This window comes from Fukomys damarensis, unplaced genomic scaffold, assembly GCF_012274545.1.
Source record: "Fukomys damarensis isolate Sample0158 unplaced genomic scaffold, DMR_v1.0_HiC HiC_scaffold_37, whole genome shotgun sequence".
Classification (NCBI taxonomy): domain Eukaryota; kingdom Metazoa; phylum Chordata; class Mammalia; order Rodentia; family Bathyergidae; genus Fukomys; species Fukomys damarensis.
The window spans coordinates 7,095,975-7,109,476 of record NW_022900949.1 but is presented as its reverse complement, the minus strand read 5'-3'; the positions used below and the strand labels follow the sequence as shown (position 1 = coordinate 7,109,476).

The 13,502-nt window shown below is 47.9% G+C and overlaps 1 protein-coding gene across 1 annotated transcript in view; it reads left to right on the top strand.

Annotated features, from left to right (window-relative positions):
- The window catches only part of Vav1 (vav guanine nucleotide exchange factor 1), a 54,367-nt gene that overhangs the window by 19,972 nt on the left and 20,893 nt on the right, over positions 1-13,502 (top strand). Inside the window, exons 2-3 of the mRNA XM_010635060.2 lie at positions 12,855-12,971; positions 13,434-13,492. Coding sequence (XP_010633362.1) covers positions 12,855-12,971; positions 13,434-13,492 — 176 coding nt within the window. The remainder of the gene's footprint in view (positions 1-12,854; positions 12,972-13,433; positions 13,493-13,502) is intronic.

The following is a 13,502-nucleotide window of genomic DNA, read 5'->3' as shown; positions in this document are numbered from 1 at the left end:
AGCTTACCAGGTGCCTCCTTTGCGTAACCACATGTGTATAGGCTCTCTGTACTTCCTAGCACACCGATCAGCACAGATCATTGTCACGTGCATGTTACCCTCTCCTCTGTTCAGGGTCAGTACCCCTGCTAGACTACAAGCACGGCGTGAAGGCTGTTTGTCGCTGCCGCCACTGGATTCCAGCAGACACTCAATGTACGATTGCCAGATCAGTGCGTGACCCCGCTTGATGAAGCAGGCTCTGAACAAGATGCTAGAATGGACATTTGGTTGGTTAAAAAAAACCAAACCAAACAAAACAAAACACCATGAGAGTCGGTGGTAAAATGGTAAAAGGACTCGCCTAAGATCCCCGAGCTTGCCGAGCCAGGCTGGGAATCTTCTGTCGGCACTGAAATGTCGGGTGTGTGCTGGACAGAGGGAAGAGGATGGTTTACCAGCAGGCAGGAGAGGCAGAAGGGGCAGGATGAGGCCCGGGGAGTGTGGAGTCTGCGCTTCCTCTCCAAAGCTTCGAGAAGGACACACAGCATGCCCACCCTCTCTGGGCAGCTTGTGGGTTCCCCAGGGAGGCAGACAGGCAAGATTAAGGAGCTCAGGGGCGGAGTGCAGGGGGCCCCTCCACCCTCTTACGGTCTCCCCCAGATAAGCCCCGCGGCGGCAGGCATTTCCTGTTTCCGTCCGTGTCCCTGGGGCTGGGGTGTGGGTGTGGGAGCTGCGCTCTGGGCCCCCTGCTCCCGGTCCCCAGCGGGGCCTCCTCTCCGTTTGCTGCTTCCCTGAAGAAGGGCAGCGACCGGTTGGCCTTCTCGGCTCTGCCTCCAGCAGGGGCTGTGCCCAGGGGGAAGCAGCTGGCAGAGGGGGAAATGAGCCTCCAGCAGGAGCCGATTTGCATATGGGATGGGCACGAAGCCAGCCCTAGCCCGCAGTCCTCCCTGGGGTCCTGGAGGAAGCAGAGGGGAGCTGAGAGGGTGGGGGAGGGGGCTCCTGCGCTTTGCCGGGAAGTCCTTCTGGTGGTCTAACCGCAGTCTGTGCTGCTGTGCAGGGAGCCCCTTCCCCTCCGCCCCTCGGAGGGATCACATGACTGCAGGGAAGTGGCCGCAAGGCTCAGCTGATCCCCCTGAGGTCAGGAGGGAGTTTCCTCCCTTGGGCCAGGCAGAGCCATCTGCCGCCGCCTCCGGTGCCCGCCCCCCCCCCGGGCCGTGCAGGGTCAGCCCTGAGCCCGCAAAGGCTGCTGGGAGGCGCTTGGTGTGGTCCCAAGAGGCAGGGAGGTGCGGTGGATCGGGGCAAGGCCTCGGGGTTCTGAGTGCTGCTTTCCCGCTCCCTAGCCTCAGGGGTCCCATGAGCCTCCTCTGCTGTGAAAAGCACGGTCGCAGCAATGGAGGCCGTGACAGTGAACAGCACAGAGAATCGCAGTGTGGTGTATAGTTGACTCCAAAGACAGCCTTAGGAAAATGAGTTCTTAGTGAGGGAAGGAAGACAAGATATAAAACAGAAACGAATACCACAAGTGCGTTTGCATGCGGGACGAGGCTGTGCAGTCAAAGAATGAAAACACAAGGCAGGCAGGGTGGTGCACACCTGTAATCCCAGCACTCTGGGAGGCTGAGGCAGGGGGGTTGCAAGTTCCGGCTCAGCTTGGGCAACTGAGTGACTTAGCGGGACCCCGTCTCAAAATAGAAAATAAAAAGGTCTGGGGATGGAGCTCAGTGGGAAAGCCTTGGGTTCCATCCCCAGTACCACCCACCCCAGAAAAAACAAACCATTCTCAGAAGAACGATACATATCGATTTCTGAATGGGGTCAAGCAAGGAGGGAAAGGCAAGAAAGGAGATGACAGAGCCTTGTACATGAATTTGAGAAAGAACGATGGTTAAAGAAGAAAAGATATTTACCCAAAGGGAGTTTTATCCACATGGAATCCTGCATATGCAAAGGTGTCGCCAGCGGCTTGATTTATAGTGGCCCAAAGATATCCTCAAGTAGGTGAATGGACTGAAAACTATAGTACATCCCGACAGTGGATGATTATTTAGTGCTTTTAAGAAATGGGCTATCAAGCTAGGAAAAGACACGCAGAACACTTAAATGCATACAACTAAGCAAAAGAAGCCAATCCAGAAAGGCTACCTACCGTGGGGCTCGGACTCCAAGACATTCTGCAAAAGACAAAATGATGGAGGTGGTCAGAAGGCTGTTCTTTGCCAGGGTTATGGAGAGGGAGGAGAGAGAGGAGCACTATGGATCTTTTTTTGTTGTGGTGGTGGTGTTGGGGATTCAACCCACTGAGCCACTGAGCCTTGAACTTTTATTTTTATTTTTTTTTTTATTTTGAGAGAGGATCTCACTAAGTTGCCCAGGCTGGGCTTGAACTTGTGATCCTCCTGCCTCAGCCTCCCAGAGTGCTCGGATGTTAGCACAGGGGATTTGGGGAGCCGTGGAATATTCTGCATAATAATATGGCGGTGGAGCATGTGTGTATCTAGCCACTTCCATAGAATGTGTAACCCCGAGAGTGAGCCCTGATGTGGACTGTGGACTCTGGGGGATCACCCTGTGCTGGCTGCTGCCAGAAACAGAAAGATCACTCTGGTGCATGTGTTGATGGTCAGGCAGGCGGGGGCAGAAGGGGATACGGGAACTCATGGCACCTTCTGCTCAGTTTTGTTGTGAACCTAGATTGGTTCTGAAACAAAATTCTTTTTAAAAAATGAAAGAGAGGAATAGGAGAAGGAAGAGCAGCTGGAGCCTCTGGCTGTGCTGATGGGGTGTTGTGAGTGCCCGAGGGGCTCACAGGCTGTCCGTCCCTTGTCTGGCATCCCAGAGAGGCCGTGCAGATGTTCCCAAGGAGTTTGCAAAGGTCAGAGACCCAATTTGCCCACTACCTGCTTTTGTTTGTTTGGTTTTTTTTTGTTGTTGTTTTGAGACAGGTTCTCATTATGTAGTTGAGACTGACCTGGAACTCACTATGTAGCCCTGGCTGGTCTCAAATTCACAGCGATCCTCCTGCCTCAGCCTCCCCAGTGCTGGGATGACAGGCGTGCGCCACCACGCCCCGCCCTTCCCGCTTTTGAAAAGAAAGTTTCATCGGCATATAGCCATGCCTGTTTCTGTGCTGTCTCTACTTTCTTTTGTACTACAGCAGCAGAGCTGAGTAATTCCAACAAGGACTGGACATTCTGTAAAGCCAAAAGTTTTTTGTTATCTGGTCCTTTGCAGAAAAAGATTAATAAGGTCTTAATTTGCACAGGCTTATACTATGAGGGATTTTTCACTTACCCAGCAGAAACCAGGTGTGGGTTTTAGGTACAGTTTCCTTTAATACCTCCAACACTTGTCACCAAAGACTGAATATTTGAAGATTATTCTTCAGGTTTCAGGAAGCTCCAAGATCTCCCCCTGGGGGCGACAGAAGTGGCTTCAGTCGCTTCAGACTTCAAAGGCTCACCCCGCCCACCCCCCATCACCAAAGGGTAGAGAAAGTCATTGTCCCGGAAGCTGAATTTAAAATCAGGGCTTCATAGTTTCATTGGCCTGAATTGCGTCACGTGGTAATCTCTGAACCAATAGCTGTGGGTAAGGGGTGGGCTATGCTAATTGACTAGAACTGGGCAGGTGGAGTCTTTCACCTCGGCCTAACCTGCAGAGAAAGAAGACTAGGTTTTTCCCAAAGGCAAATCAGTGCCCTACCCCCCCACCTCTCTGTCTCACAAAGTATGAGAATTAATGGGCCTCTGAGCCTCAGTTTAGTCACTTCCTGGGACACTGTTAAGAATTAAGAGGTCTGAACAAAGCCCAGGTTGCCGTGGCGTCATTGGCCACTTAGTCCGTTCATAATTCGCTCATGGCTGTACCCCTTCTTGGTGCCCACTGCTCATTGACGTGTCTCCCGTGCGTCCCAGAAACTGGGGGTTTGAGGCCCGATAAGTACTCTTTTCCGTCCTCTTGATGATCAGTACCCATCAGGATTCCAGGACCTTCTCAGACAACTGCGACCAAGTGTGACCCTTGATCCTCGGGGCAGAGGTTCAGCCACGGTGACACTTGGGGAAAATTAAATCATCATCTAGACCTGCAGGGTGCAGAAGAGGGAAACGTAGGATTTAGTCTAGGGCAGAAAGAGGAGCGATCGGAATCGCCCTGGAGTTGGTGGGAGAGAGACGCTGTCGTTGCTGTGAGCTACTGCTGGGTCTTACCTGCTAAAGCAGGACAAATGTGACACCCCAGAACCCAGCAGTGCCATTTCGGGGTCCGTACCCCAAGAAATAAGGTCGTTAGCAGGAGCGGAGAAGAGCGTACGTAACAGCTCTGTATAGGACGCCCGAGAGGGCACACGCGTCCCTCGGGGAAAGCTGGGTGGAGTGGACGGCGCGTCCCTGGGGTGCTTCCTCGACACCTCCGGGAGTGTAGGGAACACGCTTCTCTTCCATGCTGTTGAGGGAAAAGCATGCATTTTGGCAGATCTCTGGTGTTCTCTTCCCACCGGTAGGCGGCAGTAATTCGGGCAAGGTGTAGGAGGTGGCAGTAAAATTTCTTCTCTCTGGGTTTCTGCTTCTCTCTCGGTGAGGAAGGTTGAAAGCTGGTGGATATTTGAGGTCTCTTCCAGTTTAAGAACTTACGAGTCAATAAACGCTCTTACGTTTTTCGCCGGAGCCAGGGTGGTGATGGTGACGGCCATCAGTGGTGATGATGGTGACGGGGTGTGGTGATGGCGCGGAGGGTGGCAGCGGTGATGGTGAGGAAGGGGCGCTGGGGGTGACGTGAGTACGGTGTTGGCCTGGACGGCGGCGGTGATAGCGACCGTGATGAAGATGACGTTGGTGATGAAAATGATGGTGTTATAACTCGGTCAGTTTGTAGTCGCTGTGGCAAATGCCGGAAAGAAACAATTTAAAGAACAAAAGGTTCATTTTGCTCATAGTTTCAGTGGTTCCGGTCCATGGCCCACTGGCCCCATTGCCCTGCCACCATGGCAGAAGGGTGTGACAGAGGCAAGATTACTTACCTTACGGAAGCCGGGGAGTGGAGGACTGAGGACCAGCAGAAGGTGAAGGACCACGGCTGGGCGTGGTGGCGCACACTTGTAATCCCAGCACTCGGAAGGCTGAGGCAGGAGGATCGCTGTGAGTTCGAGACCAGCCTGGGCTCCAAAGTGAGTTCCAGGTCAGTCTCAACTACGTAGTGAGACCCTGTCTCAAAAAAACAACAACAACAAAAGTGAAGGACCAGGGACCGGACACAGCTTCCAAGATCATGCCCCCGTGACTCACTTCCTCCAGGAAAGCTCCACCTCCTATCGGGCTGTTTACCTCATCAGCGGTCTCACGTCATCAGTGTGAGGTTAACACCCTTGCAATCCATCACCTCTCTGTGCATCTCTCTCTTTTTTTTTTTCTTGGTACCGGGGATTCAACTTGGGACCTTGCGCTTGCAAGGCAGGCGGTGGAACCACTGAGCTAAATCCCCGGCCCTCTACACAGCTCTTAATCCAGTTGAGTCAACAAGTGAGTCTGACAGTCTCAGTGATGACGGTGGTGGTAGTGACGGTGATCATGGTGACGATGATGGTAACCATGGTGATCATGGCACTGGTGGTGTCTTATTGATAGTGATGATGGTAATGTTACTTTCCGCACATGAAGGCCCACACCCTGGCAAGCCTTTTACACCCCTTGCATTATTGACTTAAAACATAGTATAATATACAAGTCCCTCGATGCTGGTTTTTATTTGTTCTTATCCCTATACTTCCTGCCTATTACTATGTAACAAATTATTCCATGACTTAATAGTGTAACACAGCCATTTATTACGCTCGGGGATTGTTTAGGCCAGGAAGTCCCACTGGGAATTTCCCAGGTGGGGTGTCCCGTGAGGCTGCCGCAGATGTTGGCTGGGGCCACTGTCTTCTGAAAGCCTGGGTGGAGCCGGAGGATCTACTTCCTGGGTGGCTGGCCACAGGGCCTCTCACTTCCTCTGTCTGTGGTCCTCTCTGTAGGACTGGTCTAGTGGTCTCCCAATATGGTGGCCGGTGAGCAATTCAAGAGGCCGAAGAGGAAGCTCAATCCCTTTTATTGGCTACTCTTGAAAGGTCCCTAATTGTTATGTCTGTCGGGATCTGTCAGGCGCATGGGGCCCGTGTTGGTTCAGTGTGGGCAGCGTTACAAAAGGACATCACAGCTTCTGCACAAATATCAGGAGGGCTGATCCACTGGGCCTGGGCCATGGGGTCATTGTGGAGGCTGGCTGCTCTCGTCACATTGTTTTAATTACTGTGGATTTATGATACGTCTTGATATCTGATAGGACTGGTATTCCCACTTGGTTTTTTCATCACAGTACTGGCTATTTAGAACCCCATGTGTTTCCAGATAAATATTATGATTAGTGTAACAAGTTCATCGAGAAACCATCTGAGGACTTCGACTGAAATTGCATTGAAAAATCTAGCTTCATTTTGAAGAGAGTTGAAAAATTTCAAGTATTGAGTCTTCCTAAATAAAAATGAGTGTGCATTCTACTTTATGTATTTAGGTTTACGTTTGTATGTTTCCTCAATGAAGGATTTGTCCTTGTATTTATTACAAGGCTTTGTTAGAGGGTCTTAGCTTCTTGTGGTTGGCTTGTTTTATATCTTTAGGAGAGGCTGAGTGGTATCTTTTTTTAGTGGTACCGGAGTTTGAGCATAGGGCTTTTGCAATGAGCTATGTCCCTATCCCCTTTTTAGATCTTTTATTTTGAGATAGGGTCTCTCTAAGTCACTCAGTTGCCCAGGATGGGCTTGAACTTGCGATCCTCTTGCCTCAGCCTGTCAGAGTTTTGGGATTACAGATACGCACCACTGTGCCCAGCTAAATGATATTCTTTTAAAATCAAGGTCTAATTTTCCTTCAGCTTATGGTGCAATCAGTTCTAGGAACTCTGTGCATTTGTATGATCCACATCCTTATCAAGACGCAGAATATTTCTGCATTTGTGGCCTCTCTGAGTCAATCTCTGCCCCCAAACAACCACCGAACTGATCTCTATCAACATAGGTTAGTTTTGCTTACTCTTCGAAAATGTAGCAAACACTAACTTTTTAAGGGAGAATTTATTTTATTTTTTTAAATTGTAGATGAACTGACAGGCACTAGACTTGTTGTGCTGGTTCTATGTTCAACAACATTGCCAAACGATGTCATGACTTCTGGCGATTTATTGACATATTCTTCAAAAGCTTCTTTTTCATCAATGGTATCTTCCATAAAAATGAGCCCCGTCTTTTTTTCTTTAAAAATTAATTTTTGTAAATAGGGAAGTGTGGAGGGGGTGGAGAGAGGTCAGGGGAAAAATAAGAAGATGCACCATGTAAAGTTCTAAGATCCTAATGATGAAAGTAACTGTATTGTGTACCTAAAACGTATATCCACTTAATGGAAAAAAAGTTAGTTTTATCGGTACGTTTTAGGTATGCAATATGATGACATTTGTCATTGGAGATTCGTACGTGATACATCTCGATTCTTATGTTTTTCCTCTTCCCCTGCCCTCCCTTCAATCCCTCCACCCCTCTGTATTTACAAAGTGTTTCCATTTTTTCATTTTCTCTATTAATTCCATTCCCTTCTTTCCTTCCCCCTACCATTTTCCCTTCCCCTTTCCCCTTAGCCCTTTTCCTCCTATTTCACATTATCAGTTCTACATTTGGACCCTTATTGACCCTTTTGATTTCTCACACCGGAGAGACTATTCAGTATTCACCCACACGTGTCCTCTTGCTTTCACCTAAGAGTATCCCCTCAATGTGCACGCATTAGCTATAAATATCTCTAATTTTTCATTCTTTATGACCGAATAGTACTCCATTCAAAAAGAAACTCATAGACTGAAAGTTAAAGGGTGGAAAACAATGCTCCATGCAACAGGAATCTGAAAAAAGCAGTACTTGTCCTATTTGCAGATCAGATAGATTTCAAACCAAAGAAGGACACTACACCCTTGTAAAGGGAACGATCCAAGAGGAAGAGATGACAATCATAAATATATATGCACCAAACACTAGAGCACCCAACTATATAAAACAAATACTAATGGACATGAAAAATCAAATAAGCATTGCCAGGCATGGTGGCACAAGCCTATAATCCCAGCACTCAGGAGGCTGAGGCAGGAGGATCACTGTGAGCAAGACCAGCTAAGCATTGCCAGGCATGGTGGCACAAGCCTATAATCCCAGCACTCAGGAGGCTGAGGCAGGAGGATCACTGTGAGTTCAAGACCAGCCTGGGCTACATAGTGAGTTCCAGGTCAGTCTCAACTACATAGTGAGACCCTGTTTCAAAAAACAAAGCAAAACAAAAAATCAAATAAGCATTAATACAATAATAGCAGGGGACCTCAATACCCCACTGTCACAAATAGATCAATCAGACAAAAAATAAACAATGAAATACTAGGATGCAATCAAACTCTGGAACAAATGAACTTAACAGATGTTTACAGAGTGTTCCACCCCACAAAAGCAGAATACACATTCTTCTCAGCTGCACATGGGTCATTCTCCAAAATAGACCACTTACTCCCTCATAAACATGTCCAAGTAAGTGCAAAGGAACTGAAGTGATTCCCTGTATATTATCAGACCACAGTGCAATGACATTGGAGATCAATAGCAAAATAAACTGCAAACATTTCATAGACACATGGAAATTGAACCACGCACTTCTGAATAAGCAGTGGTCACAGAGGAAATTAAAGAAGAAATCAGACCGTTCCCACAATTAAATGACAATGAAAATACAAAATATCAGAATCTATGGGACACAACGAAAGCAGTCTTATGAGGGAAATTCATGGCAGTGAATATTCCTATTAGGAAAACAGAGTGAGCTCAAATAAACAACCTGATGCTGAACCTCACACTTTTAGAAAAAGAGGAGCAGGACAAGCCAAAGCTCATTCAAGGGAGTAAATTATAAAGATCAGAGCAGAAATCAATGCAATGGGGACTAAAAGAGCAATACAAAAGATCAGTGAAGTAAAGAGTTGGTTCTTTGAAAGAATAAACAAAATTGACAGTTAAGATTGACCTTAGCCAACCTTATCAAAAAAGGAAAGAAAAGCCCCTAATCCATGCAATTAGGAAAGAAAAGGGTGAAATTACAATGGACCCAGCAGAAATCCAGAGGATCCTCAATACCTACTTTGAGAACCTGTACGCCAATAAGATGGAAAACACAGAAGAAATGGACAGATTCCTAGTTATGTGCAGATTACCAAAGTTGAGCGAAGCTGACCTAAAAATTCTAAAATATCCAATATCAATCAATGAAATCGAAAATGGAATTCAAAACTTACCAACGAAGAAAAGCCCTAGTCCTGATGACTTCACTGCGGAATTCTACAAGGCATTTAGAGAGGAACCGTTGCCAATGCAGTTTAAACTCTTCGATGAAATCAAAAGGCAAGCAACACTCCCCAGTTCCCTCCTGGAAGTAATCATCACCTTGGCCCCCAAAGCAGAGAAAGAGCCACCTGAAAAAGAGGACGACAGGCCAATCTCACTCATGAACATAGATGCCAAACTCTTTAAAAAGAGACTGGCAAGGAGAATGCAGGTCATTGAGATCAGTCACCCTGACCAAGTGGGATTCATCCCAGGGATGCAGGGATGGTTCAGCAAATGCAGCGGTTCCTCCTCTGCCGCACTGCCCAGCCTTGGAGCCAGCTAACCGTAGACTGAAACCTCTGCAGGCTGTGAGCCGAAATCAATGTTTCCTACTTTGACACTCACGTGCCAGGTATTTTGTCCCAGCAAAGACAAGGTCACTGAGAAATCGGATGCGACAATAATCAAGAAGGTGTGATCTAAAGATGGAGGTAGGAGAAGCATTCACTTCTGTGTGTTTTCACCTGCAGATTCAACCGAGTGTGGATCAAAAATATTAAAACAGAATTGCATCTGTACTAAATTGACTTTTCCCTTGCCATTACTCCCTGAAAAATAAGGTATAAAAGCTCTTTACATAGCAATGACATTCTAGTGTGTATTATAAGTCGTCTAGAGATGATTTTAAAGTATGCGGGAGACCTGGGTGTGGTGGTGCACACCTGAAATCTCAGCCTTCTGGGAGGCTGAGGCAGGAAGACCACAAGTTCAAGCCCAGCTTGGGCAACTTTATGATTTAGTGAGATCTTCTCAAAATTAAAAAAAAAAAAAAGTCTGGGGATGTAGCCCAGGGTGAAGACCCTAGGTTTAATTCCCGGTACTGCAAATACCAGCAACGACAATAACAACAACAAACAAAAACAATAACAAACTAGGTGTGGTCGTGAGACTGCACTAAACCCAAGTACTGACTGAGGTGTCACAGGGTATCCACAAAATGCAAATATTATGACAGCAGACTTGTGGGCTTGAGGTTAGCAAGGGCAAAGATCTCAGAGGAGAGGTATTGCAGATGTGTTCCACATGACTGCAGTACAAAGCGAATATTGCGATAAAGCCAGTCACATGAGATTTTTGTTTCCCAGTATTATAAAAATTACGTTCGTGCAGTACTGCCGCCTACTGAGGGCTCGATAGCACTGTGTCTGACACAGCAGTGTACATCTCTTAATTGGAAAATACTTGGTTGCTGAAAGACATCAGCAACCATCGGAGCCTTCAGTGAGCACACTGTATTTTCTGGTGGAGGGATTTGCATTTTTTTTTTTTTTTTGTCGAGGGTGATGTTGCTGAAGGTCAAGGTGGCTGTGGCGGTTTCTCAAAATAAAACCACAAAGAAGTTTCCCGCCTCGCTTGACTGTGCCTTTCCCGAGAGAGCTGTGGGGAGCACGTGACGCTGGGTGAAAGCTCTTTACCCACAGTGCAACTTCTTTCCACGTTGGAATTCATGTTCTCAAAAAATCTGTTCGTGCTTCATCCAGTAAATAAAATCGGGGGAGGGACAGGAGAACCAGTGGTCAGTGGAACAGTCTGAACCTTTGGTGGTACTGAGGATGGAACAGCCTGGGGTTAGGGTTAGGGTTAGTGGCTTCCAAAACAATTAGAATAATGACCTCAAAGATCACTGGTAAACCCGGGCCTGGTGGTTCACGCCTCTCATCGCAGCACTCCGGGAGGCCGAGGCAGGAGGAGCACAGGTTCAAGCCCAGCCTGGGCAACTTGGTGACTTAGCAAGACCCTGTCACAAAATAAAATACAATAGCCGGGCGTGGTGGCGCACGCCTGTCATCCCAGCACTCGGGAGGCTGAGGCAGGAGGATCGCTGTGAGTTCGAGACCAGCCTGGGCTACATAGTGAGTCCCAGGTCAGTCTCAACTACATAGTGAGACCCTGTCTCAAAGAAACAACAACAACAACAAAAAAAAATAAATAAATAAAATAAGCTGAGGATATAGTTCCATGCAAAGACCTTGGGTTCAACCTTCAGTAACAAAAAGTCAAATATCATAAAAGAAAACAAATGTAGCAGTCAGAGGAGGTCTCCCGGGCAAGGAGACCCTTTGAACAAAGACATGAAGAAGGGAGGGAATAGTCTTGTAGACATTGGGATGGACTTGTTTCCTTGGGTCACCAAAGCAAAGTCCCCTAAGCAGTGTGTGAGCTGGCTTTCCATCGCTGTAACAAAATAGCAGAGTGGATCAACTTACAAGGAGGAAAGGTTTATTTTGCCTCATGGATTTTTTTTTTTTTTTTGTACCGGGGATCGAATTCAGATCCTTGTGCTTTCTAGTCAGGTGGCAGAACAACTGAGCTAAATCCCCGGCCCCCTGGCTCATGTTTTCTAAGGTTGCAGTCCATCCCAACTCCTGAAGGTTCCCCACCTCCAGTAAGCCGGCAGGCTGGTAACCAAGCTTTGACATACAGGCTTTGGGGCAACATTCAAAACTAAACCATAGCGATGGAAATATATTCATTTTATTTTATTTTTTTTCCATAACAAGCATCTGGTCCACTTCCTCCCCTCCCTCTTTCCTTCTGGCCTGCCCGCTCCCTCTGCTGCAGCCACAAGAACCTCTTTGTTGGTCCCTCCAACACACAGGGCTCTGTCCTGCCTCAGGCTGGAAAGACCAAGGGACGCTGGTGGATGAGAAGTTGTTTACAATTCTCTGGAACCCAGGGAACTCAGAGAGCTGACCCATTAGCGTACCGGATGAGCCGATATTGGGCAAGTGCAAGGAAAGGAAAACTTTTAAAAAATCAGAGCCAGGAACCCCAAAGTGAGCACAGTATCTGTGCCTGACTGCTGTATTAGCGAAAGTCTTTTGGTTGTGAGTCACAGTAACCTGACTTGAACTAGCTCGAATAAGAAAAGGAATGTGTTGGTGAGTGAAATAGAAAAACTCAGGGCTGTTTCATACACACGGAATCATGCAGCATGTGACCCTTTTATATGGGGCTTGTTATACTTAGCAGACTGTCCCTAAGGTTCGTCCACATGGTGTGGTGTATCCACACTTCATTCCTTTTGATGACTGAATAATCTTCCATTGTGTGGATATACCACATTTGTTTATTTGCTTGTGATTAATTTTAGGTTTTGTAAATTTCATTGCAGTCAAAACAAAAAACAAAAAACAAAACAAAAAAAAAAACTGAGCCAGGATGTGGGACACAGCTCCGTGGCAGAGAGAGCACTTCTCTAGCATGTTCGAGGCCCTGGGTTCCATCCTCAGTACCACAGAACAAATTTTAAGGGTTAGATCTGCCTTCAGGTATGGCTTGCTCTTTCTCAGAAAGGAGCACGGTTTTGTGGCAGGGAAACTCAAGCTCTCATCCCCCCACCCCGCATCAGGCCTCAAGCCATGCTGCCTTGCCGTGGGCTTCTTCTCCATCCTTTGTCCTCCACTCCCAATTCCCTCTCCCTCCACAGTTTTTGTGCCTTAAGAACATCCGAACCTTCCTGTCCACTTGCTGTGAGAAGTTCGGCCTCAAGCGCAGTGAGCTCTTCGAGGCTTTTGACCTCTTCGATGTGCAGGATTTTGGGAAGGTAAGAGGGGCCCCTAAAGCACAAAGACTGGGTGTCAATTCATTTCCATCCACATCTGCTGGGGGAATGGGCCGTCCGGGGGCCAGCAGATGAGGGGAACCGGGCCACTCACGAGGTGCTGACAGCACTGGCTGGAGACTTGTGGAACCAGGCTGGATTCAGTTCCTGCTCCGGGGCTTGCTGTGTGACCTCAGGTACATGGCTGTGCCTCTCTGGTTCCTCCATGCAAGTAACATCATCCTGGCCTTGCTGGGTGGCTGTGAGGATTGACTAGGATAATGGGATCTTGGTGAGGCTCAATTAAGGGATGCAAATGGAGAGAAAAACCCGAACTGGGGTTCCCAAGAAGCACAAGGCCTAACTCCAGTCTGGCTCTGGTGCTTTCAGTCCTGTGGTCCGAGGCTGTGCTCTGGGGAGGGCCTGGGGCAGGGGCTTGCTGAGCAGCTCTGGCCTCCGTCGCAGGTCATCTACACGCTGTCGGCGCTGTCCTGGACCCCGATCGCCCAGAACAAGGGTATCACGTGAGTACTG